The sequence below is a fragment of the Pseudopodoces humilis genome, chromosome 7, assembly GCF_049639895.1.
Source record: "Pseudopodoces humilis isolate 2021_Gansu_Grassland_sample_001 chromosome 7, ASM4963989v1, whole genome shotgun sequence".
In the NCBI taxonomy this organism is placed as follows: domain Eukaryota; kingdom Metazoa; phylum Chordata; class Aves; order Passeriformes; family Paridae; genus Pseudopodoces; species Pseudopodoces humilis.
The window spans coordinates 52531557-52557793 of NC_142206.1; the positions used below are offsets into that span (position 1 = coordinate 52531557).

The following is a 26237-nucleotide window of genomic DNA, read 5'->3' on the forward strand; positions in this document are numbered from 1 at the left end:
TTCAGAAATTTAGCCTTTACATTCAGCTGTTCCTGTCAGCTCTGTGGCCCATGGTGGCATAGAAGAGATTTGGGGTCAGGAAATACTCAAACACTCCACTGTACCTGTCACTGTGGATTAACACTGAAATGTGAAAAGGTTGTAGGCATTTTCCCTCCATTTAATTGCATGTGGTACATTACTACTTAACAAGTGCATATCCGTGGCTATAATAAAAAAGCCTTTATTTGTTCTAATGGGGCTGAAGAATTTGGAGAGCTATTGTTACTGTTCAAGTATATGTTTAAGTTTACTCCAGAAACATTAGGACTGTAAGTGCGGAGAGCAGGAAGGGTGGGAGCAACTTTGTGTAAAATGCATTTCAGAATTCTGTATGGAAGTGATAGGGTTTACCAGCATTAAGGTTGAAATATTATATAGATCTTGCCTTTTACATTATGTACTGGGAATAGCACCCAGTAGATTATTTTGATTAGCGTTCCTGTATTACTATCAAGATTTCTAAACACAGTAGAATGACCTTTAGGTTTTAACAATAAACGATGCTGCTGGTTCATGCTACTTGCTCTAAAACAGTTGGTGAATGTGGTTAACATGACCTTCTCCTAAGATACAAACAGTAAGTGGGAGGAGGGAGAAACCCCAAAACATTTACATAAGGGCTGTGTTTTTGAATAACAAATTGTACTGTAGACGTAAATAATACCAGCTATGCCGAGTAGGTGATATGTGATTCCATGTTTGAGTGCCTGATGCTTGTCTGGATCAGAACACTTCAACAGCTGAGGTATCATGTGACAAAGGCATTGCTTCGAGTCATACTTCATTAGAAGGAATTAGAAGGAATAATGACGTTTTAAGTAAGATTTTGACTTTGCAGCTCAAAGTCAAGCCTCTGTCTACAAAAGAAAGTTGCTATAGATGTTCTCATCCCAAGGAGTAGAAGTTTTTGTCATTTTGGTTTTTATATGAAGCTGTCTGGTTAAAGGAAATTTTGGGATGAAATAGGATGATTTCTGTTCCTGTGATTCAGAAGGCTAAATAATTTTGGTTAATGAGACCTGTTTACCACTACAGATGATAAAAAGATAAAGCTATGTTGTCCTGTTGTTTCCTGTTCTTTTCCCCAGCAAGCCCTAACAATTGGGAATATTGCATTCTGCAGAATTAAATACTTTGTATTTGCACTCTGTGGGATAAGATTCCATGCCTCTTTTTAAGGAATGCTGTGTCTGATGCACTTTGCAAGGATTAGTTGCCAAATTTCACATCCCTTGAAACAGAACTGTTACCAAGAATGGGATATCCCAAGCAGCACTGGCATGTTCAATTAACCAGCAAGGCCTATTTTTAGTCTTCATTTTGGAGTCTGACCAAAGTAGTTCTTCTGTAGTGGATCTGTACAGCTTGAGTCCTGCTTTCTTTGGAGCTTGTTTTCCATTACATAGCTTTGTTTTGTGCAACATGAGATGAAAAAAGGAAATCAAATGTTAGATATATTACATCACATGGCTATTTTAAAATGAATGTGAAAGAGAGTTTCAGTAGACAGTTAACTAGCAGTTCTTTTTAGTCTAAAATACCAGGTGTGAATCTCTGTCTTTGCAGGAATCTAGACTAAACTCAAACACAAACCACACTAAAATTCCAACACACACTTATTTAGCAGCTTTGTTTTTATGGTGCTGACAGGGTTAAAATACTGCTGCCACATTTGAGACTGGTGTAATAAATATGTACAGTGGTGAATATAAATCCATTTGAAAATCAGTTCCTTTATTTACAGATGTGACACTGGTATGTTAACACTGAAATGCATAACCCGTATGCTCCCGTATTTTTGAAATGCTGGTGGCGTTAGGAATGTTCTTTGCTGACTGTATTAGCAGATCAACACCTTTATAAGTCTCCAGGCATGGCCAGCTACAGAGAAGAGTTCATGTTAGGTCATGTGAAAGTTTGTCTAGGCGCTGATAACATTTGTCATGGAATGGTTCCCTGCTTGAATTTGGTTATTGTAATAGCGTATTTATAACACGCTTTAGAAATTGCACTCTCCTATGAATCCTATGACTAAAACATTTATTTTTAGATTTGGAAGAGAAATTTCTCACATATGCACTACCTGTTAGTTTTGTTCATTGTATCCAGCAATTTTTTTTATTCTCTCACAAGTTGTATTAACTTCTAATCATTTCTATGTGACTGTGTTTAAAGCTTATTTAATACAATGAAGTCTAAATACAAGTTCTGATTATTAGCTGAATATGAAAGGAATATGCCAGGTTGCTAATAATCTCTTTGTTACTAGGTGGTGTAAAGCTGATCAGTTTGACCTGTGGAAACCAGCATGTTTGGGCCTGTGACACCAATGGTGGCATTTATTTCCGTGTAGGAACTCAACCTCTTAACCCAAGTTTGATGCTTCCCGCATGGATAATGATTGAGCCACCTATACAGGTAAAATGTTGATTACAATTCTTTGTAACCTAGTGGTTTAGCTCTATGCTAAACAATAAAACAGTAATTTTAGAATTCATGGAAAACAGTAAAGCCAGGTTTTATAGTAGAGTGTAGCACTGAGCTGTGCCCTGAGTACCTTCTGTGTGCTGAGCAAGAGGCTGGATGGGCAAACAGCACAGAGCAGAGGGTGTGGGAAGGCTCTACTTAAGTGGCATGGTGCTGAAGTGCTTGCCTCCCTCTTCCTCTGTCCTCACCCTTCTGAGTCTGAGATGCTTGCTAGGGTGCTGTGCCTGAATTCAGGGACTTTACTTGTCATGCAGTGCTTTGTAACCATGCAGTAGAAATGCAGCTCTTCTCCCTTGTTACCAGAATGGGCAAACTTTATATCCTTTCTATGTGCCAGCTGGGAGGATTGGAGTTGAAAGAAGCCATCTAAAGTAACCTGGAAGCATATTTGGAAAAGATAGAAAACTGTCAAAATCTGTTTCTCTAGGGTCTGTTTTTGGTTTGGTTTTTGGTTGTTTTCTTTTTTAATCTCTCCTTAAACCACAGTGTTTGCTTTCATTGCTGCTCTAATACTTTTCAAGTTAATCCATGAAATGGGAGTAATTTCTGTTGTGGGTTGGGACTGCTCTAATGGAGCTGACCTCTGACTACTGATTTCATTCTTCACTCCTTGGCATGAAATCACTTGAACTGAACTGTCTGCTGGTCTAGTACAATAGCACTGGATATGCTTGCATACTTGATTGACATTTTATGATGTCACAGCATTTCTCTTAAAGAATTTGAAATGCGTGGTACTTTCAAAAGTATACATTAAGAAATAGAAGTAAATCTGTGGCAGTAGAGTTGCAATCATTTATTTGGTTTTTACATAATTTGCTTTTAGTTCTGCTTATCTCTCAGTCAGTTGTTGGCTCGTGTATCTCTGGGTGTAACAGCAAAGAAGGGCAGGGGAACAGAGAAATGAAAACTGCAGATATGCAGCCCATCAATTAGCACAGCACTGGTTGAATGACTAATTCTTTACTGGGAATGTGGTTTTGGAGAAATGGTACCTTGTTTTGCAGAAATAGGTGCCAATACCACTTGCAAAAAGGACTTGATTATAGTCCTCATTCTAGATGTGCTGCAGGTGGGTCTTTGTGATGTAATCTCTAACATGTTGTCACTGCTAACAAAGGGGGCAGGGCAGCCTGGAAGAGGAGACTGAAGGTGTCAGTAAAGGCAGTATTCTTAAAAAAAAGAGGAAGAAACATTCTATTTAAACTGAGTTTACCAAGAGACAGAGAATTGAACTTGTGTAGTATCTTCTTACCAAAGGTTTATCCAGGATAATAGCCCAAAAAGCTGTTTCTCTACACTATTTTCTCTGTACTAAGTGATTCTCTACTCCTCCACTGAAGTTGATTAAACTACTCAATACAGAGCTGTTTACAGGAGTTGGGATTTGCTGTGGCTCACGATTTGGCAGTGACTTCATTATGTAGAAAGTGAACAAGGTTGAAAATCAAATTATTTCCCATTATCTTATCAACAAACCTGAGTGATGTTGCCTTCCAAAAATTATAACCTGATACCCAGAGCAGTGTCATTCCCTTTCCTGTTATCTTGCCAACTCCTGACATGGCAAATTTAATGAGTCAATATGAAAGGGCAAGAATTCAGGCACTGCTTGCAGAGAGGATGAAAATATATGCATTACATGCTTGTTTTGAGACAATTCCAGCATGTTGAAGTCATTAAAGGAACAACCTTTCATGCTTTTGCAGAGGCTTAATGCAAAATAAGAAAATATGTGAATTTGAAAAGCATTTCCAAATGCTAATTTAGTGTTTGGAAAACAAATATAACATGATGTCTGAAGAGTGAACTGTTAAGTGAATAATATTTGCTTATTAGGAACACCTTACTGTTTTCTGTCCCTTAATTTACTTTGACACAATTCATGCTGCTTTGCTCTTATGTTCAGAACAACAGAAATATTGTAAGAAGTATTTGCGAATGATTCAGCCGTTTTCTATTTGAAGAAGGAAATCAAAATTGCTTTTCACTTGCTTCCAGTACAGGAGCACTCTCAAATAATGTAATTTAAAACCAACTATGGATATTTCATTCCCTAGTAAATGTCAGAGCCAATATGACTTGCCTATCCCAGATCTCATGACTCAGGAGCAGCTTGTGAGCAGCTGTGGACTCTGCTTGTATGGTGTCACTTCTCCTTAAAGGAGTGCTGCAGTTGCACAGCATTCATCTTTGCATAACTTCGCAAAGGTATTCAGAGACTGCAGTTTTGATGAGATTTTGCTCATGCTAAAATGAGTGAATATAATTTAAGTTCAGTCTCTGGCTCTGTGATGCTGTATTTTTTCTTAAATCAAGACTAAACCCATTCTTGTTTGTTACTTTTCCCTCTGTACCTCCCTACTGAAGCATCTCTTGAAATGAAGAATAACATTTAATGTTTTCTGCCCTCTTTTTTTATTTTATCCAGTACTTCAGAAGTGGTTGATAACATCATTAGACTATCTTGAGCAGTAGTAGTTTATATATAGCTGTTTTCTGTGATTCATCAATTTGGTTCTGCAGTCTTAGAAGTAAAATAATTATGTAGTTAAGCAGCTTTTTGGAAGCTGCTTCAAGAACATTGGGAAAACTGAACAAAATGCTTTGATGAAATTATTTTATACCAGGAAATACAAAATGTTTTTCCATTGTATTGTTAACATGAAGGATAAAACTATCATCTGTAACATATCTCAAAATACATATATATTTTTACATATATAAAAAATTTTATTTAAAAATTGGCAGGAAATACAAATATTAATTATATAGATAATATAGAATATCTTTTTATATGTGTGTATCATGATTTAATGCTTTTCCAATTTCTGGCCTAAAGGAACAATAACTAAAAACAAAATAGAAAATTAATATAGATTATAATACTAATTTTGATTATTAAAGAGTAGAGCTTGATCAAAAGGTAAAAGTCTTCAGATTGCTTTCAAAGGTCCCCCCAAGTTGAACTGTTTGCAAATTGTTTTTTTTAACATTTTAATTTTGATTTCTGGTACCTTCTGAAAAAGATGCTGAGACAAAATATGATCTTGAGAAAATTTTATTTCCCACAGTTTAAAAACTGGCCTTAAAAGCCACCTTCTCAGATTTACATTAAGGCATCTATCAGATAAACAGCTTTATCTGACAAAATTAAAGGAAACAGGACAAATATTTGTAATGAATGACTAATCATCTACTCATTGTAAACAGCCTTACTCTAAAAATAGATTGAGACATTTTATTGTCACTTTAATTGCTGCTCTTTGCTCATTTGTAACCAAATTTCATAGAGAGTAGAATTGAAAAAGTGATGTTATTAAATCCAGAGGTCTGTTTAAATATCCACATAGCTTATCTTATATCTTGTACTTATGAAGTACAAGGGGTTTGTTTAAGGAAACGTTTGTCTACTGCATAATGCTTCAGTTGATCATTTGTAGTTCCCGGGGTCTCAGCAGATGAGCACTGGTTGACTTAGTTTGCCATAAAATTGTCATGTGCATTTTGCGTGTTTCAAGTTAGAAAAACTTTTGATTTACTGTTCTTCCCATAAACAGCCTGGTAATTGTGTCTCTGTAAGCTTGATATCATAGGTAAGAGAAATTCTTATAGGTACTAGAAATTCTTACTGATGTAGGAGGAGGTATTTTTTTCTTGTACACAGACTTCCAAAAAACTAAATTAAGGCTGTTTATGCTTTCACAGTCATTCAAAAATTATTAAAACTATGAAGCAAATGGTAGTCTAAAAATACCATTTAAAATTTAGGCAAATTATCTGTAATTATGAAAAATCAATACAGGATAGATTTTACTTCTTTTCAATACCTTACATTGAACATATGTCAAGAAAAGGTAAGGAGTTGGTTACACCTTACAGATGAGTGTTGACTTGGTAGAAATGGTTGTCATCATGTTCGTTTTGTTTCCTTTATTTAGACAATATTGTGCTTATATTACAGAACACTTAATGTGGATCTGGGGACTTTGTTCTTCCTCATCTGCCTTGCTTTTGCATTTCTCAGGGAGATTTCTGTTGTTGTTAAGGCCAGTTCTGCATTAAGTGGTACTTAGAGGAGGAAATGGTGAGCAGTCCTCAAGATAAGATTTTGCCATTAAGCTGAAATGTTATTCAAGAATTGAATACTTAGAGGGGAAGAAAGTTTTTCTGTTGAAAATGCTTTATAACTTTTACTTTAGAATCACCTATGCTACTTTTGAGCATCCTTGTCATGGAAGTCTCTGTTTTTTCCAATGCAATATCCACAAGCCTGTTCTTTCCAAGTCCAGTGGTTTTCACTAGCACAGACCAGCTTGCATTACTCAGCCATTGCACAGACATCTTCTGAGTTACCATGAGTTCTGCTTTGGGGTGCTAAGATGAGATTCAGAGGTAGTATCTTTAATTATCCTAAGTCTGCTAAGGTTGGAAAAGTAATACACTCATTAGGCCTGGTTCTCTCTAGACCAGACTAACTAGTCTGTTGTTCTATATATCTTCACTCATGTGAGGCCTCTGAAGACATTAATAGGGAGAAGATTTTCCTGGAGGACTGCACTTTTCAAGATGATGTAGAGAAAAGCTGTTTGCCAGTAGTAAGAGCAGCTGTCTCAAGGTGGGTTGCAAATAAGTATAGGAGATCAAAGCTTCTGCAGCTGTGTCTTTTGTTTAGCTGATTTAGAATGCCATAATGTTTAAGTTCAAGTCTGCGCTATTCTTCACAGGCATGCCTATCTTAAGTAATTGTAAGTTACATAAAAGGTGCTTTTAGAGGCTGAAAAAATGTAATTTCAGCATTTGTTCTGAAGTTGCCTCATGCTGATTCCATTGCTGAGCGTAGTGCTTATTATCTTCCTCCTTGTTGCTTCTTAAGAAAACTGCTGTCACTATATTTCACTGTGTTTTGCTGCTTTGGAGTTTTAGTCTTCTGATACTTGTTTTAAGGCACTGCTATCACCATGCTCAGAAAAGCGTGCATGTGGCCTGTCATGGGAGATAGCAATTGTTATCAGCACCAGAAGCTCCAGATCACAGAAAGTGCTCAAAGTGGAGTACACCCAGAAAAGTCAATGGGCGATCCTCCCATGTCTTTCCAAAATTTGATCTCAGGGTGGTGTATTTGCTTTTTCATGAGACTGGCTTACATTTGAAACAACAACTGTGGGAAAGAGAACCATCAGTTTTCATAGTACAGTTTGGTCGTTACTTGGAACTTCCTCATACCTGCAACTCTTCCAATATTCCCATATTTTGGTTAGTTAACACAGAGTTAGATATTTAATTATTCTTCAGAGAGATGAAGAAATATATTTAACATTCAGTTAGACAGATAAAGTAATCACAACTATCATTCAGTTTTGAGAGTTTTTCAGAGTTATTATATGCAGAGTCATTATATGCAATGAAAGCACCATGGTATAAAAATTCATGGGTAGAGAATGATCATCATGATTTAGCAAGTATGAGCTATGGTTGCACAGAGTAAGGAGACACCCTATCTGCTGGACACATCAGATCCTTTGAGCTTGAATTAGGAGCTTGAAGGCTCCTCCCTATAACCCCCCAAAAATGCTGTCTCTCCTTGGTAAGATATTTAAATTTTAAAACTAAAGAGGGGCATTTTAGAGGCATAGACTATGTGAGAGGTTGTTTCGCTGATGCTCATTAAAGGTGTGTTTATGAAAAAAATAAAAGCCTTGGTTACTCAGAGCTTTGCTTATACAAGGTTTTTATTACGTAGTGTTAAATTATGTTGTGTTTCCTGGGAATTTGCACGTAGTGTTTATTTAACACACATTTCTGTAAATAATTAATTCTTATTCTCCTAACAGTTCGGTTCTTCAGTACGTTATTAAAAATACCTGTAGTGGTAATTACAGAGGGCTTACCTCCTACATTACAGTTTGTAATCTTGGTTATAAAACAATGTGACCAGAAAACAGTTGGGAAAACCTGAGTAGGCCTGAAGTTTGTACAGTCTCTAAAGTGGCTACCTGAAATTTAAATTATTTATTTTTTTAATTGCTTCTAAGGAAAGTTGTACTAAGTATTTTTGAAGTATTTTATGGTTCTTTTAAGAACATGTTGGGATGTTGCACGGGTTTGATCTTTTCTGTGATTTGATACCGTATGTTGTTGTCTTTCCCATGTTTCTGCAAAAAAACCAACATTGGAATAAAAAATTAGAACTAACAGAAGGGAGAGGTCAAAGATTTGCTCCTTGGCTTTGCTTTGTCTTCCAGATTGTCTGTTCTAGTCATAGACAGCACAGTAGATATCTGCTTGGTTGGAAATACCCAGCTAAGGCCTTTGTCCCTTTTATTCACTAAAGGCAGAAAGTGGGGCAAAGGGTCCTGTTGTTGTTCTAAGGCTTCTGAGGAAAAGAATGCTCCCGTTTCGGACAATAAATAATAATTTTTTTATTTTTTTTTTTACACTTTAATGTCAGCTTTACTGAAGAACACATGGCATCAAGGAAGACCAAACATAGATTCATATTTCCTGCTCCTGTAGATTGTCTTGAACTTCTCTGCAGAGAAAACAGTACTTAATTTAGCTGGCTAATGCTGAAAAGGCTTTATAACCTTCATTTAAATGGAACTCAGAAAATAATATGTAAATAGGCCTATGTAATAATATGTAAATATATATTGGGGGAGAGTCTCTCAGAGTTGCATTCTTTGTTTGTTATCCTCATTAGGAGGGTCTGGATGCTGTTAGTCATGAAAACAGTCAGATATTAGTCTGATACACTCATAATGCTCAAGAGTGTGAGAAGTAATCCCTGATGTGACCTTCTTACAGCCTGGCCTGGACCAGGTGAAGGTGTTTCTGATTTGCCTTTTGAAGGCAAGGAGAACGTTTGTGCTGAATGTAGCCACCGACCTGTTACAAAAAGGATTCGGCTGGGACAGACTGATAATGTTATGTTTAGTCTTCCTTATCCTGGATATTTGCAGCAGAACAGAGATAATGGAGGTTTGCTGGTACATGGACTCTGTGCTCCTGAAAAGTGACGTGGAAAATGTTCTCGTGCCTTTTTTGTGTGTGCGTGTGTTTGCCCTTTCTTCCTTGACAAGGAACTTTAACCATTTGGGTTCAGCTGTGACCAATAAGACAAAACTTGAGTAGTATGTAGGGGAGAGTGGGTGGGGGAATATGTTAGTTTTTACTTCGGATTTTGTTTGATACTATTGTTTAAGTTAAATTCTTATACTGAAATGTCTCTGTGGCTTGCAGAAAGAAAGGAAGTAACTCACACAGAATTATAAAGCTAATGGACAACTTGATAACTTTAGTATGTTTAGCATAGACATTGTTTCTTGATATCATTTACAATTTGCCTATTATATGATTCCTTCAAGTTTATTTCATTTTATCAACACTGCTTTCACAACAAACATATGGGAAGTTGGTTTTCATTGTTTTTGTTTGTAGTGGACAACAAATATATCCACAACTCTTAGTAGATTCCTTTAATGTTGAAAAGGACATAGTTGATAGTGCTGCAGTCCATGGTCCTGGAGGGAAATTCGTCATATCACAAAAGACAGGGATTGACTGGGGTGTTTGTAGCCAAGGCACAAGACCAGAGGATGGGGCATCTGTATTCAGATCTGACTGGCTAAAAGAGTCAGACTTCTGACATTTTTAGTTTAGAAATGCTTTCCACCCCAAGTAAAAGAAAAACAATGTTCTGCAATTTTTTATCAAATCGCGCTGGATGCATGAGTGATCCATAACAGGTTTATCTCTCACAGTGGTGACTATATTGTAGATAACTGTATAAATGGAGTTTGGTGCCTCTGAGCAGGAAGGCTGAGAGACTGCTGCAAGGTTCTTTAAAATTCCAGATTCTCTGGTAAATTACAAATAGAACATGTTTCACAGTCAAGGTATATAAATCTCATGAATGCTGTTGGAAGTTAAATCAGCTGAGTAAAGGCTATGCTAAAATAATTTATCAATTTTCATAGTTATCAGTCTCTGAAATGTTATCAGCAGATTTATGAATTTGCAGAGATATGTTTCTTTAGTGCTGTGAGAGAACTCTATTTAACCTTTAACTACAGCTGTAGGGATTTTCTTGTTACATAACTTACAAAAATAAAGCATGCTTATGGTAATTAAAACTTAGTGAAAACGGGAGATATCTGAGATAATATCAGCATGACTGTTCTAAGAAAATAGTCAAGAAAATTTAAAATTAATTTTATCCACTTTGCTGTGGTAGCCATAAGAGTACCTTCTTATTGTAGATGGCTGCTTTCTGGGTAAAAAATAATCCAGAAGTCAAACTTTTGCAACAGGGTCTAAGAATTGCCTGTATTTGTTTCCAGTGGCTTGTCCCTGGTTTGTGTCAAAAGCTGCTGTATATCATGATGTCACTATGTGTCCTGTCGTTTGGGTTCTTTACTGGCTGTTCCATAGCAGAAAGCTGGGGGGTAGAGGAATTGCCTGGACCCTTTGGAGCAGGAGCAAGAGAATTGTTTTATTGATGTGAGGTTATCAGAAAGAGCTGAGTAGCCTGAAGAAGGAAGAGAAGCTGGAAATGAAATACCCAGGGAGGTAGGGAAACTTAAGTGCAAAATGAACTCACTTAGAAAAGCAAAGAATGAGAAGACTATTTAGCTGAGCTTTTAAACATGTTATTTTGAATTTGATGATTGCCAATTGTTTCTTAGATGTGTTGGTGGTGCAGAATAGGGTAGAAGTAATTGCTTTGGTTACACTTCAACCTGCAGTGGTATCAGGAGCAATTTAGCTGAAATTCATGCAGCTCCTTTTGTGGCTTTTCTTTTGGGTGTTTCCTCTGCTTTTCTTAGTTTTACTACCTGTAAATATGTAATAATGCACGGGCTTAGGTAGTAGGTTTCAGCACTCAGTAAGTCTTCTTGGATGAAAATACTCCTCCAGCTCTTTCTCAGAGAATTTTCTTCTAGACAAATGACAGTAGAAGAGAGGCATGTGATCCTGACATATGAGAGTGGGGAGCAAGGTGCACAAATCCCAACAGTTCAGCAACAATGTCCCACCAAGGTGTCAGACACAGTTTGGGATGGACCCTGGTTGGAACATGAAGTGTATTGCAGAGCATAGATAGACTCCCTGTCAGTTTGTGGTGTGAAGGACATGGGGGGGAAGGTGACAGAAAGTCACCTTTCAAATCTGGGAAAGGGGTGGCTATTTAGAAGAACATGGTAAGAAGGAGATAAGTGGATTGTAAAAAATAAAATATAAAAAAAAGATGAAAGGCAAAAGTCTCCTGTTCATGCAGTACTTCAGCCTGCACAAGCTAATAACTGCTCAGCTCCCTTGTATGAAAACATGTCACTGCAAGAGCAGAAGTGTGGTGAGGGATGTGACAGAGCAGGAAGCTGCACAGGAGTGAGGCACTGCCCCATGACAGCAGTGTGGGGAGGTGAGCAGGGACAAGTGGGGAATGAGAGCCGAGGTGGCTGTAGAAAGAAGCAAATAAAAAATGGAGGGTAGAAATGTAAACTGGGCCAGGAGTAAGGATCACTTCCAGCAAAGGGGCAGAAAGTCCAAATGGGAAAATGGTGTGGGGTTTTGGGGTGCTTTGGTTTTAGTGTGGTTTGGGTGTTTGATGGGTTGCTTGATTGGTTTTGGATGTGTTTGGAGTTTTTTTGGTGTGGATTGTTCTTCGGGGGTTGGGTTGGATTTTTTTGGTTGGTTGAGGTTTTTGTTCAGTAGTTTAATACCAATCTGAAAGTAGCTAAGCAGCTATGTGTTCTATGTAGTCAGTGCTTTTCAAGACAATTAGTGGCTTTGCTTTTAAGTATCCAAACTGCAGCCACTTGTAAATTTACTGTGATCACAGGTAAATTCTTGAATAATACCAGCCTCAAGCTTCCAACAGAGGGCAAACAGCTAATGAGACGAAAAACATGAAAAGACAGTCTGTCAAGGGTCTTGAAACCTGAATAGACAGGATTGATTTGGTGATACAAGTCAGACTTGGTTGTAGCTTGGTCAGACCCAAGTCAGCACCAGAATTTTAAAAGCAAAACCAAAGCAGGTAACTGTTATGTACACAGAAGGCTCATCTGGGACTGGGTTGTGTAGTGCACATCATGCTTCTGTATCCCTTGGTTTATACATACGGAGAGTATTTGCTCTTCTGTTTAGCAGTCTGGAATTTCAGCTTATGCCATGAGGCAAAAGCAGGGAATGCAGTGCTGCTTTGTGAGGAGATGATATATTTCAGGCATCATACTGTCTTCTGCAGTGCCTTTACTAGGCTGGTGTGGAGAAGAAGCTTTTTATTTATTATCCGTGTTTTATTGACAGTACGTGTTTTGCAGGATACTTGCAATCATCCAACCTGATTGGATGACATATTTTGCTACAAAATCATGACGTTATGTTAGTACCACTGATTTTGAGCAGTAGTTAAAGCAAATCTCTGTAGAAGCAGGTGGAGTAAGGACATGCCTGGAGTAGAATGGGAAGTGTATTTCACTCGTGTTTGCCAGTGGGTAGTGTTGTGGATCCTCTCCACAGGTGTGGCTGCTGTAGTACTGCTCTGCTGTGAGCTCCATGGCTGTATTCCTGTAGAATGGACTACAGGCAAGAAGGCAGATCATCATTTCATTGCAAAGAGGAGACATGCAGACTGTAGAAATGCACTGCTTTAGAATATACTTAGAAATAAAGTGCAGATTTAATAGTATTAGGAAAACTTTCTGTCAGGCAAAGAGGAAAATACTGCATTTTACGCATTTCATTGGAAGAGTTCCCTCTTCCAACTTGTAGTTGAAACTCTGATTGGAATAGCAGTGGTTAAGCAAATACTAACATTATTAGACCTGAAGACTGAACATTAAATATGAATATCATTATCAGTAACGATACATTCATTCATGTTCCTTTTGTACTTACAAAGGCCTTAAGTTCTTGGAAAATGGATAATTTTGTACAATAGCACGTAAAATATCAGTTACATTTCTCCCTGTCTTTAGTATCTGGTAAATATTTTACTTCTGTGTACTTCTGTGAAAAACAAATGCTACAATAGTACAAAGATACAGTAGTACAAAGTTTAAATACTGTGCTTAATTTTTATAGCCAGTAGGAATCAACTTGGTCAGCATTCATTCAAGTCCAAACGATCAGATGTTGTGGGCAATTGATAGCAAATGGAATGTCCATGTACGAGTTGGAATTACAGATGAAATGCCTGTAGGCACTGACTGGGAACATGTACCAGGTAAAAATTAATGCATCACTTCCTTGTTGTTTCTGCCATTTTCTCAGTGCTTTAATTTTGTTTATTTTTTTTTTTTCTTGTTGCTTTTTAAATTGGAGTGTAATGTTTAAATTTATTTTTTTTGCAATCAAGTGTTTGATTAGGGTTATCTTTTAAAGAGGACCTTGTTTTTACTTAAAAACACTGAGTAGTTGGCTAGGAGAAATATGATTTTTTTAAAATGAATTTCTGTTGTGTTATTTCAGGCTGCTGCCACTCCGTAAGTGGTAGAGTTCCCTTTCAGTTAAAACTGAAGCAGAATTCTGAAGCAGTAGGGAGACTCTTGTGCTGTGGGGTTTTGTATTTAATTGTGATACCACATGAGGTTTCAACCTAGATGTGGGTAACAAAAACCTTACACTATTTTGCATATCTTTCTACTAATCCTGTGTGCTGGATATGCTGTGTTTTAGGTAATTACACTTTTTCCTTGCCTTTAAATAAAACTAAATTTTATTTGTTTCCTTCTAAATAACTGTGCATTGCTGCTTTCTGCTTTTCAAATAATTTGTCACTGCATTAACTCATGGCACTTGGTTGCAGAGTACTCTTGTGAAGAGGGGGCAAGAGTCCACAATGTCTGTAATATTTACCATTTTTAGACAAATTAAGATTGTAATTTTTATCTTATTCCCCATGTGCTAGTCACATACAGTGGGGGCTCCAAAAGCATGTTATGACGGTCCTCAGATTGGATGTTGCTTGTGGTTGTGGCCACATAACAAATTCTACCCATGTTGGGATAACCCTTATGGTCAATAGATGCAGGGAGTATCAAATCTGCAGTTCAGAAGCATTTTTGTTCAGCAGTGCTTCATGTAAGAATATATAAAAACTATTATAGTCTTGATGTCTGCTCTCAAAGTACTTTCTGCAAGTGTATTTAGTGTCTAGGAAAGCCTGATTATTGCCTCCTCATGTCCAATTCCCTGTAGGTTTGCAGGCCTGCCAGCTGGCTCTAAGTACCAGGACTGTGTGGGCACGCTGCCCCAATGGAGATGTTGCTCGCCGATACGGCGTCACTGACAAGAATCCTGCAGGAGACTACTGGAAGAAGATTCCTGGGAATGTCTCACGTTTAACAGGCAAGTTGGTTCTGCATCACAATCTGTCCAAAATATTGTGATGTCTGCTTTGAGTTCCACCTGATGGTGCTCAAGCTGACCATACAGGGTCATAGCAGGGAGAGCGGCACATGCTGTGTTTCACCAAGGGTGTTTTTGTCACATGAATAAAAACCTTCTCTGGGTATAATTGGGAAAACAGATCCAAATATTGTTTATTCAATGTTTAGAATTGGAACTTGCTACTATAATTAAAAGATGGATAATTTGTGCTTTGCAGTGACCCCTCTAGATGAATTATGGGCGATCAGTACTTCAGGATCTTTGCTCCAGCGCCTCACTAAGACCTTTAGCCATTCCCATAGTTTGCAGAAAAATAATGACACCTCTGTTCTGCTTCACCCTGATGATTTGGAAGATGAATGGGAAGTGATATGAAGTCTGTCAAGCTTATGAAGCAGTGAAAAAAACAGGAGGACAGAATTTCTGTAATGTATGTACAGAATATTGGATCTAAAAGCCACTCATATTGGACCTGTGATATTAGCACTTTTGTATGGGAAAACTGACCTGTTAAATAGCCCCAAGCTGTGAGTTCTGATGTTTGTTACATAATCTTTTGGGAGACTCTTTAGGTGTGGCATACTGCAATTGTTATACCGTACTACTGTAGAAGCTCCTTTGGAAATATAACTCTTACGTTAATCTTACTAGCAATGAAAGTGAGTACTTCACAACAGCATGCAACTAATGTACTGATTTTGAGACGGAATTCTGTTGCATTAAATATTTCTCTACAGTGGAAGCATTAAGCATTTCTCAATTTCTTCTTGTATTTGGAACTCCATACCATACTGATGGGATCACTCTGACTCTTGTACATATATTTAGAATTATTTTTCCTTGCAGCATGGAAGAAAACATGGTGAAGTATTTCTTAGTGAGATCTGAGATCATTATGATTACGCAGTATTGTTAGAATGAACTTAGTTTGATCCATTTCCATATAAATAATTGCAAGGCTATACTAACCTTCCATTCCCAGAAATTTTGTTCATAATTCGCCTTCATTCACAAGGTAGAGTTTTAGATTACACCTAATATCAGAGGGACTTTTTTCCATTTCCATAGCCATCAGGAAGCTGACAGAGTTTTGGGGGTGGGTCCCAGTTTGGAATAAGAAGAGGTCGTTTGTTGGGTTTGTAGTACAAAGCAGGAATGTACAAGGCAGCTTTCATAATTCCTGTTGTGCTGTATTTGTGCCTCCAGCCAGTGCTTTAACATTTGGACTCATATTGTTTTGAGTACCAAACTTAGATGTATTAAGAATAAAATGGTAATTTATAGAATTACCTATATATCCCATTAAAAATTGTGATATTGTGAGAAAATACTTAACAATATTCTGATTTTTAGCTATGTTAGCTAAATTTTGAAGTGTCTTATACTTAACAGATGTTGCAACAGGAGTATGTGATGAACTGGGAAGTAACCTAAGTTAATCATTGCAGTTTATTTTTCTTTACACTAAATCTTCTTTGAAAGATACCTCATCTTTTTTAAGCAATAGAACTATAGATGAGAGAACCTGAGTTCAGTATGTAGGCGGAGGAGTTATTTTGTGTTTGTTCTAAGCTGATAAATCATCAGAATGTTTTAAGCAGCTGCTAACCAATACTGTAAAAGAGCCAGCTTCAGAAAAGGCCAAGAGTTGAAAAGTGGGGATGTTTCTGTTTTCAGAACTTAACACAAATGGGAAAGGATGTGTTTTCTTTTTAACCTCTGTTCTCTTTCAGAATAGCTCATGCACGTACTGCACTAAACTTGGAATAAACATGGTGCAAGGTGAGAATGTGAATTGTTGGAGAGAGAACCAAGTTATGTAATTTTTTTTTAGAAGCACTTGTGGTATTGGCTGTCAGTTCTCAGTAGAATCTCAGTCCTACAGGAAGGACAGATTTATTTCCCTTTTACAGATTATATGTGTGTTTCTCTGCTGTCTCATCTCTATACAAAGATTACCCCAGATGCTGGAAGTGGATGGTAATGGAATCAGCTTGTGAAGTAACCCAGTCTGTTTTATGCAAGCATAGCTTGGTGTCTTGAGGACCCCAAAGGAGCTGAAATTCAGCTTAAAAGTATCTTAAGGCAACTCCCAAGTCAATCACTTCGGAGAAAGGACATGAGAAAGAGCAACTTCTCTGTGCCCTCCAAGCACCAGATGCTCAAATACAATATTATTGTTTATTTAATAGTGACACTTTTGTATTACATTTTTCAAAGTCATCTTAGTAATGGTTTGAGCTTGCTAGTTGTTTATTTACTGTATAATACTGTTCCTTGCTATGGTCGTTAATATTCAATTGGTGTCAAGAGCTCTTACAGACTACTTTTTAGGGTAGTTTCAACAAAATTAGGATGGGTTTTTTTACTTTTATTTCTGTATTTGGGTTTTTGGTTTTGTTTGTGCTTTAAGACAAGTGCAATAAATTAGATTTTTAAGAAATAAATTGCTTTGGCAAGACTGATCTTTTGTGTGATTTACAAGAGAATTCTCTGTGTCTGGCAATTGTCTTGTTGTTAAAGACTGTGCTTATGAAATCCTTCTCTAATGTTGCCCTAGACAACATGGTAATGACAATGTAAGGACCTGGATAGTGAAGTTTATTTTTATATATTTTTTAAATTGTGACAGGTGTGTCAAGCTGACAAAATGTTCATCATTCAAGCAAAGACAATGAAACACATCTCATATTTGAATATTAAGCTTGTTGCTGCCATATTAAGATAGTCTTGCTCTAATAGAAGTAAACAAATTTCTTTCCTTACATGCTGAACAAAAATTTCATGTTGAATATTTTAGCTCTCAGTGAAAAATATGCATTTGTGGTTCCAGTTAGAAAGTGGTCCAGCAGAAAATGGTGATTGTACCACGTGTGCTTTAACTGCACCCTTCCTTGAATTATTCATTATCTGAGGGCTTCCTGTGTTTTTGGCATTTTACTGGAACTGCAGCTGGGGCTTAAAAGAGAGCACCTTGGCTTCGCTTCCCAAAGGAGAGAGCTGTTTCCTGACTGAGTCGGGACCTGGGTAACTTCACACAAGGGAAGTAACAGTGATTAATGAGGCTTCTGACTCTTAAACACACTTCCAGCCCCAGGAATCCTGCTCAGATTCACATGGCAGTGTCCTTGCTAATTATCATAGCTTTTATCTTGACAAACTGGTTCAGCTGCTTCTCTGACTCCTGCACGGAAATAGTAGTCTCCTTACAGCACTGGCTCCTTGCTATTATGCAGGAGTAATCCTGATGTCACAGCTTAAGGAAGATGAGTATGATGAGTTGTTGTGAAACCAGCCATCTTAGATAGATGAGAAACTCCTGGTTTTCTTTGTCTTGCAGCAATAAAAATAAAATAGGATCATGTTAAATGGTACAGAGAAAATCTTTCACTAACAAATGTCAAAGAAAATATACTAATTCCTTAGGTAAGATAGTAGAACTGTTTATATGAACACTGCTACTACTAGAAAGATTACAGTGAGAAACAATTATGAACTTAGGCCATTGTCTAAACAGCTCTATTTGTGCAGGTACAAAGTTTCATGTGTCTTCAGCCTCCATTACCTGTTCAAAGAGTTTCTGATGGAATAGACCAGGATCCCCCCCTTCTTCCCACATGCTTGTTAACATCAGAACTCCATAACTCCCCAATATAACTTTCCAATAGATGAATTCTGCCAAGCATTTCAAAGTCACCTATGGGCTATTTCAGACTTGTGTGACATTCTGGTTTATATTTTTGTTCTTGAAATTCCCTTTAATCAGTGAGCTTTTGCTTGTTTCAGCAGTTCTGGGTAGATTTCAAGGAACAACCTTGATACACCTTTTCAATAAATGCTGTTCTGACTATAAAGGCTTGAAATTCAAGCGCTTGTATGTCTATGGCTTTGCCTGGTTAATTAGCAATTACTGAAGCCTAAATTGTTTATGAAGGTACGGAGTTCTCCTCATTACTTTGGTGTAAATTCTCAGGTCTCCAGATTTTACACTAACTGGCCCTGTCTACATCCCATCCCTACTGTCAGGAGTAGAGAGACTGGATTGAGGATTTCCAGCTGTAAAATGTGAGATGCAAGCTTTATTCCTCTTGCAGCTTTCCTGAAAGCCAAAGTTACATGTTGGAAACAGTATTATGGTGGCAAGTAGACAGCACAGAAAGCTGATGGATCCTGTGCCAAACAAAGTAGATCACCCTGATTTTTTGATATTGAGTTACTGTAGTTAACCACTCTCACATCAGCAGGACAGAAGAGAACTTGTAATATATAGGACTAGATTGTAATTACTGGAAAGTGAAAGTTGGGTTGCAGTCATTTACCTTTTGTGAATTGCTACAACTCGAGCTCCACCAATAAAAATTAAAATGTCTGGATGAATGCAATTATCTACCCAGTCTGCTAACTAGCAATATCTAGGTTTATTAGTTATGGATTTCTCACTGCTTGAAATTGAGATGGGAAGTGAGGTTCAAGTTCATTGCAGGAAGTATTTTCGAATGTTCTGTGGCTAGTATCACACTAGAAGCTGGGTGAAATGACTATGATGATTCCTTTGGACTTTGAGTCTACCTGACTTGAAATCTGTTTAAGTATATTTATCAAATTATTATATTAGCCATAAGGTTAAAATCCTGCTTGGTACTAGTGGTATAAAAAAGCATAGAAAAATATCTGTTTGAGGATCTTTGTGTTCTTATGGATGGTGGACTTTTTGTATATGTTTATGTGCATATATAAAAGCTTTGATTTCTGTTCTGTAAAAACTAATAACAATGATAATAAAACACCAAAAAGTACTAAGTCTTCCAAACTGAAAAATGCCCTTTCCATTTTGGCCCTCAGAAATTGCTTCTAAATACAAGGATTTTTATAGCCTATGATTCTGATAGAGGAATTGAGTAGTACACAGCTGAATATCACTGAGTGGAGCTGCAGTTACAAATTAATCTTTCAAACATTATTCACTATTTCTGATACTGAAGAAACCAGTGACTTGTTTTTCCATTTTAATATACTTTGCTTATAACCTCAGCGGAGATACACTTAGAGCAGATAAAGGAAGGAGACATCCATTTTCAACACTTGTGCTTTGAATCTCATATCCAGAGAAAATGTACCTAAAGATGTGTACAGAATTTTATTAACATACTGTACTTACCATCTTGGGTTTGCACAAGTGACTGCTTTATTTGTATTCAGTGGACCTGCTGTCTAGTCAGTGTGGGGAGCCTTTGCTGAGAGCTCTCTGCTGTTAAGGGTGTGCAGAGGTATCTTGTGTGTGGAATGGAGAAGTGACACAGCTGTTAACATCTCTTGAAGCATGAAATGAGACTACTCAACAGATGACTCCTTACTGAGGCTGTCACGCTGCTGTATTTTTCCCTAAATGTGGGCTGGATGAATTTAGCTAAGCTCTGTTGGGCCAGGTGAAAGATCAGACTAACTAGATCTCTCCCAGAAAAAAAAATATAAGGCTGGGAGGAAAGTTCCAGGGAAGCCCCCAGCAGAATTCCTGGCACATGTGCCTGGCTACAGAGCAGGGGGATGTACCATAGAGAATGAATTTGCTTGAGCTGCAGGGGAAAAACTGCAACTGCCAGCAAGAAACCCCACAATCCCTGGTTGTTCTAGGGAACAGACCAGCCAGCTGATCATGGGAAGTGCAAAGTAAGTAGGGTAATTGCTAGAATGACTGAGATTTTACTTGCTCAGCTCCCACGCTTGTCTTGCTAAATCCGTTCTGTGCCTCAACAGATGGTCTAAGGTCTGTTCCCTCTGTGAGCCGCACCCAGCGCTCCAAATTGGGGATAAGAACATGTGAAGCAACGGACCTGCACTTTGTTCCGTGGTGCTGTGGTGGAAGTCAGACCTTTTAAGTTAAGGAGAACATGGTAAACGATCAGGGTAACACTTGGAAATAACATGTTTAGCACTGTTGGTTCTCTTTGTAATTGCTGTAATAATAATGCTGACCTTGTTAAATATTAATATCGATGCCATAGGTACTTGTGTAGGAGATCTGTTTGGCTTCAGGTCTCATTAGCTGGTTACTTAAAATACTGCCAACATGAGGCCTGTTTAAAACGACAGCAAAAATATCTGAAATGCGTGTTTGCCTCTACTCGGAATGGATACATTGGGAAGCTGAATCTCCTTGCTTTCAAGGCCTGCTGATGGCTTTTCATACTGTTCTTTGCTTAGTGTGGGGATCTTTCCCCTGTCCTTTTGTGCATTTACATGATTCACATATAGAGCAAATCCTTTGAGGGAAACACAAGCAATTGAGTGTTTTGTATGGCACTTTCTTTCCTTCCTCCCCATCTTGCCATTTCTAATTGCTGTAGGAGGGGAGTTGAGGTCCAGGGATGTAGTGAAGCAGCTCCTTCCACTTTAACTTCAGTTTTAATAACAAAACACAGCTTAAACCAGCAGGGTTTTGTGTCAACTGTAACCTCGTTCTTAGTCCTTTGCAGCATGTTTTTCACCATTGCTGGTTGTTTGCAATATAGGGACTTCTTAAACCTGATTTTAATAGAAGACTTTCAAGATGAAAGGTAACAGTTGTTTGGGTTTTTGTTTTTTTAATTGGTGAGAGATGCCATGTTTTTCCAGCTGAGTTTTCAAAGCATACCAAGCAAGGTGAGCTTGGCTTTCACTTAAAAGGCCATGCTTCATTCAATCCCTGAGTGTCGCAATCATACAGCCAGTGATTTCTCAGAGCCACTTTTAGAAGCAGGTTGGCATCTATCTTGCTGTCAGCTTCAGGGACTTTAAGAATAACATTGTCTCTGCAGAACTGTACTGCCAAGAGCCCAGACTTCAGTGTCTCCCTCAGCACATTTGTTCTGGGCAGCATGGCAGGCTCATCACCTACATAGGATTCCCTGCCTGGTGAGTTTTGCCAGCCTCAGTGGGGGATAAGAAGAATCTTTTGCAGGTGTGGACTAATGGGTGGTTTCTTAGGTCTGTCTCTAAGGATTCTTGCTTTAAGTCTAGGGTTCCCTGCTAGAGTTCCCAAAGTCAGCCAGGGTGGAACACATGAGCACAAGAGACACAAATTGCATCCTTGATCAGTTGTTATTACAAATACGACTTTTTTTCATGCTCTTCAGGGTGAATTTCACCAAATTTCACGTAGTTTTTAATCTAAAGTTCAATGTTATGGGGAGCAGCACAGCCCATATTGTATCTACCGTCTGCAATTATTTTAGGATATTGAGTGACAGTGATTTTCCAAAAGTACCCACCTCTGACCTTGAAATGGGTACGTTTAAAATCTAGTGTCTAACAGACCCAACAATTAGTCCTCTCACCCAGATGATTTGCATATTATTACCCTGTTTGCATTTTGCATTCAGGATTCACACTTTTTGTTACTCTTAGTTTTGCAAGTACAGCTTGTTCAGAGTGAGTAGATTTAAAATAGCTATTCCCAAATTCTTGAGTGGGTTGACCTGGGTCACCACTATAACTTCCTTGTAGATTTTCCTGCACTTTTTCCATCTAGTTTTTAATAAAAAGCACCATAGAAGCTGTATGCTTCTGTAAACAAATGTAGTTCCACTTGGCAGTGCCTGATAAAGCATCTTGGAGAATCACTGCTCCAGAAACACTGCTGCAGTGGGAATATGAACATTGCTTTTGCCCCAGAAAACAAAAGAAAATCCCAGTTTATTAGCACTGGTATTGTTGATCTCTTGACTTATATTTAGCTGTTTTCCCAATAGCAGATTAAGAGTATCTGAATTCAGTTGTCATGTAAAGCTCAGAAAATACTGGCCACAGTTATAACCCCACTGACTAGGGGAAAAAGAAAAACATTTTTTTTATATTTTGAAAAAAATATTTTGTGAAAACACACCAGACAAGTGGGGAATACTGGAATGCTTGTCTTTCATATTCAGTCCTATTCATGGCAAAGCTTTCGCTACAATGGACCCTGTATAGGCTTCAGGAATATTATTAGTAGGCTTTGCCTATAAGGCTTTCCCATATAATATCTCTGGAGGCAACTCTGCTTATGTTCAGCCAAGTAAGATGTTTTTGGAAGCTATCCCAAGCAAGTGATTTTTGCAAAATAAATGGAACTTCCTTCTATAACGTGATAGTCTTCTTTGGCAGTGGCTCATAAAATTTTAACATGGATGACACTTGGGGATGGAACCATCTTTTATTTTTCCCTCTCTTTATCCCAATGTCTCTGATGAAGTCCACATAAGTAAGGAGTATCTTTGGAAGCCATTTTATGCCACTGGTTGGGAAATAGGAGCATATCTTTTCAAAAGATAGTCAAGTCACAGGAGGCCTGTGGTAGTGGTTTTGTGTAATATTTGCAGTTTTGTTCCTGGTTTGGGGTGAAGTCTTTTGCATTGCATTGCATAGTGCTAATGTATCTTTGTTTCCTCCTGATATTGATGTGTTCACATCAAGGTTACTGCAAACAGCTGGAAGCATGTGAATTTCAGAAAAGACATTCTGAGAAAACCAGAATGAGCAGAGATAATGCTCCCCCTTGGGAAGCAGGGCAGTGGTGGGAGTGAAAGGGCCTTGAAAGAATACCTCCCTTAATCCATGGTTGCCTGGGTGAGTAGAAGTAAAATGATGGTTTCAGGGAATGCAGAAGAGAGTAATTCTGACCTGTGGAGGATGAATGAGGAAAGAAGAAACAGGCTTAATGGCAGGAAGCATTTCCTTATCATAAGACCTATTAGGTTGTGCTGTTGTCAGGAAATGGTGGCAGTTTCATTCCATGAAGCATTAACATTGAACAAAAGGGAACAAACCCTGTAATTATATAAAGGAATAAGAACATCTATCTGTCAGAGCCATTTAATGTTCTGTGGCTTTGCTTGGTTCTTTTATGTAGGTGATATCACCTTGTTTTCACTTCTCAAAGTACTCTTATGTCCTTTTGTGTTCTGCTTGGTAGACCCGAATGACATTAGCAGAAAGCTAGGAACTTCGAAGGTGAAGAATGAGTGCATCTTCCTTTTACATAATTTTCACAAAATCACAGAATATTATGAGTTGGAAGGAACCTACAAGGATCATCAAGTCCAACTCATGAATCAATGTCCTGTACAGTCATTTGGTGAGCACACAGCAGTTTTGCACATCGGTCCTCCAGCACTTATCTTATCCATGAGAACATTCAGGGCTTATTGATGACCTGTGTGAGAAAAGTGCTTTTTATTGTAGAAGAGGCAAAAAAGCAATGCCACTAGCAGACTTGTAACACGTGACATCACCTGTAATAGCTGTAACATACCTGAGGGTTGGTTTGGGGTTTTTTTGTTTTAAGAATCAGTATCTCATGAGCATAAATTGACCTTTGACCACTGATGATTTGTCATTGCAACAATATGGGAGACTTGTAGAAGGCAAATGGTTAGATTTGTGTAGAAAATCTATTTATATTAAGCTTTAGGTGCTGGTTCAAATAGTCTTTCTTCACAGAAGTGATCCCTCCACATATGTGCACATACGCTCATGTATAGTATCAGTCCTTGACTTCAACAGGCCTGAGCTGTCCCTTTTATTTATTACCTGATCACTTTCCCCAAACCCAGCCATCTCATGTATTTATTGTGGTAAATCGGTAGTAAAATTATCTTTACCTAAAGGCAATTTGAGAAGGAGAGCAGGTAAACAGGAAAAGAGGAACTGAAGGTTTGCTGCTGACAGACTGACTGGTCGGGCAGTTCCCAAAGGCTGCTCAGAAAGGAACAAACCAGAGTGGTCAGCAGAGTGAGGTGACCCTCACTGCCCAGTTCAGCAGGATGTCAAGCACTGAGCTTACACTGAGGTGTGGGCTTGAGAGTAGCATGATGGGCAGATACATCCTACAGCAATAGGAAAATTACCCACAAACCAGTAGAGTTTTGTTTTCCCATTAACCCATGAAGAACTAGGAAGGCAGGTAGAAATCCCAGGAGCACTGTGTTAGTTTCATGTTTTGACACCACAAACAACATGGGTTTTCTCTAGGGTCAGAGCTCAAGACTTGCTGGCACAGGGGGTGCAGGCCTTCTGCCAGCTGAGCTGAAATTCATCAGCTTGGATAGCCAAAGTTGCTTTTTCCTTCACAGACAGTAGCTAACAGAGAGTGGTAGGACAGGTCTTTCTGCCTCGCTGTATTTAATGTCAAGGTCACCTGTGGTCAACGTAGGATTAAAACAGCATGTTTGGTATGTGTTCCATTAGCAAGGGTGTCTCCTTCAGAGTGGGAGACTGCATCAGTGTCAGGTTTGGATCTGAGTAAAGCTTCAGTGTCACCTAATTAATGAATAGGGCCTGGTAAGGTCACAGTCCAAGGCAGGGATTTGGTTATATAAAGTTCTATGCTTTTGTTTTAATAGGGAGTCTACACAAGATTTGTTTGGTATCTGAGCAACCAGTTTCTAAAGCATCAAATCCCAAGTAGGAGGCAGGAAAGGCTTCTTTTGATTCTGGAACAAAAGGCTTCCGAATACCCTCGCAGCTCTGTGTCCTTGGTTTGGTACAGTACAGTGCCACTTCCCATGCATGAAGTGCAAAAGCTGAAAAGGTGAATAGATGCAGATCCAGACTACCAGCTGGGACTTACTACCTCCCAGAGTGAGTACTCAGTGCTGCTTAGCACCCTCTGAAAGGCACAGCATTTGCTCAGCAGAGCTTTTCTTTCTGAGTTGGAGGTGGGCAGAGCCAAGCTCTGTGTCACTGCTTCCTTCTTCTGCTTGGCTCTAGCTAGGAAAATTACTCCCTCACTGTCAGGGCTAGCAAAGTAACTTACTCCCCCCTTTTCCTCCCCCATCATTCAGCTAAAGTGGAAGGAGGATGGGAACACATGAGAGTCCTGCTGTTTGAGCAGAGCATTGTGGTTCTGTCTTTAGCCCCATGGGGCTCAGCTGTGTAGAAACACCTGTGTGACAACCCCCAGGCTGGTACCAGTGAAAATGCTGTTTGCAGGTGCAGCATGGACTACTGCTGCTATCTGGCTTGTGTTGTGGGTGCCTGTGAGACCTGAGGAGTTAAAGGCTGCTGTGGTGGCCACTGCAGGACAATACTGAGCTAGAGACTTCTGGTGATAAGAATGTTTGCTGATATTACTCAGGAAAAGCTTGACCTCAGAAGCTGGGATTAAACTGCTCTGTGTCTAAACTGGCAAAGGAGATGTGCTGTGAGTTGGCTGTTCATCGTGTGGGCAGTGGCACAGTACCACAGGCATATCCTTACCAGTCATGTCTAAGCCTGTGTGTAAGCACAGCTGATACCATGTGGTACCAAAGGAACTCAGGTTCTCACTGCATTCAAGATACAAGTGTTGTGGT

The 26237-nt window shown here is 38.5% G+C and overlaps 1 protein-coding gene across 6 annotated transcripts in view; it reads left to right on the top strand.

The window, feature by feature from the left end:
• Nucleotides 1–17393, top strand: part of TECPR2 (tectonin beta-propeller repeat containing 2) — a 42187-nt gene extending 24794 nt beyond the window's left edge. For 4 of the 6 annotated variants that reach the window (XM_014249782.2, XM_088058140.1, XM_088058139.1 and 1 more), the window contains 4 exons: nucleotides 2312–2460; nucleotides 13621–13762; nucleotides 14737–14886; nucleotides 15146–17393. In XM_014249782.2, coding sequence (XP_014105257.1) covers nucleotides 2312–2460; nucleotides 13621–13762; nucleotides 14737–14886; nucleotides 15146–15303 — 599 coding nt within the window. In that variant the 3' untranslated portion in view covers nucleotides 15304–17393. Of the gene's footprint in view, nucleotides 1–2311; nucleotides 2461–7043; nucleotides 7148–13620; nucleotides 13763–14736; nucleotides 14887–15145 lie in introns of those variants that run through there. The other 2 variants (XR_015772978.1, XM_088058141.1) reach the window with 2 other exon arrangements.
• Nucleotides 17394–26237: the final 8844 nt, after the last annotated feature.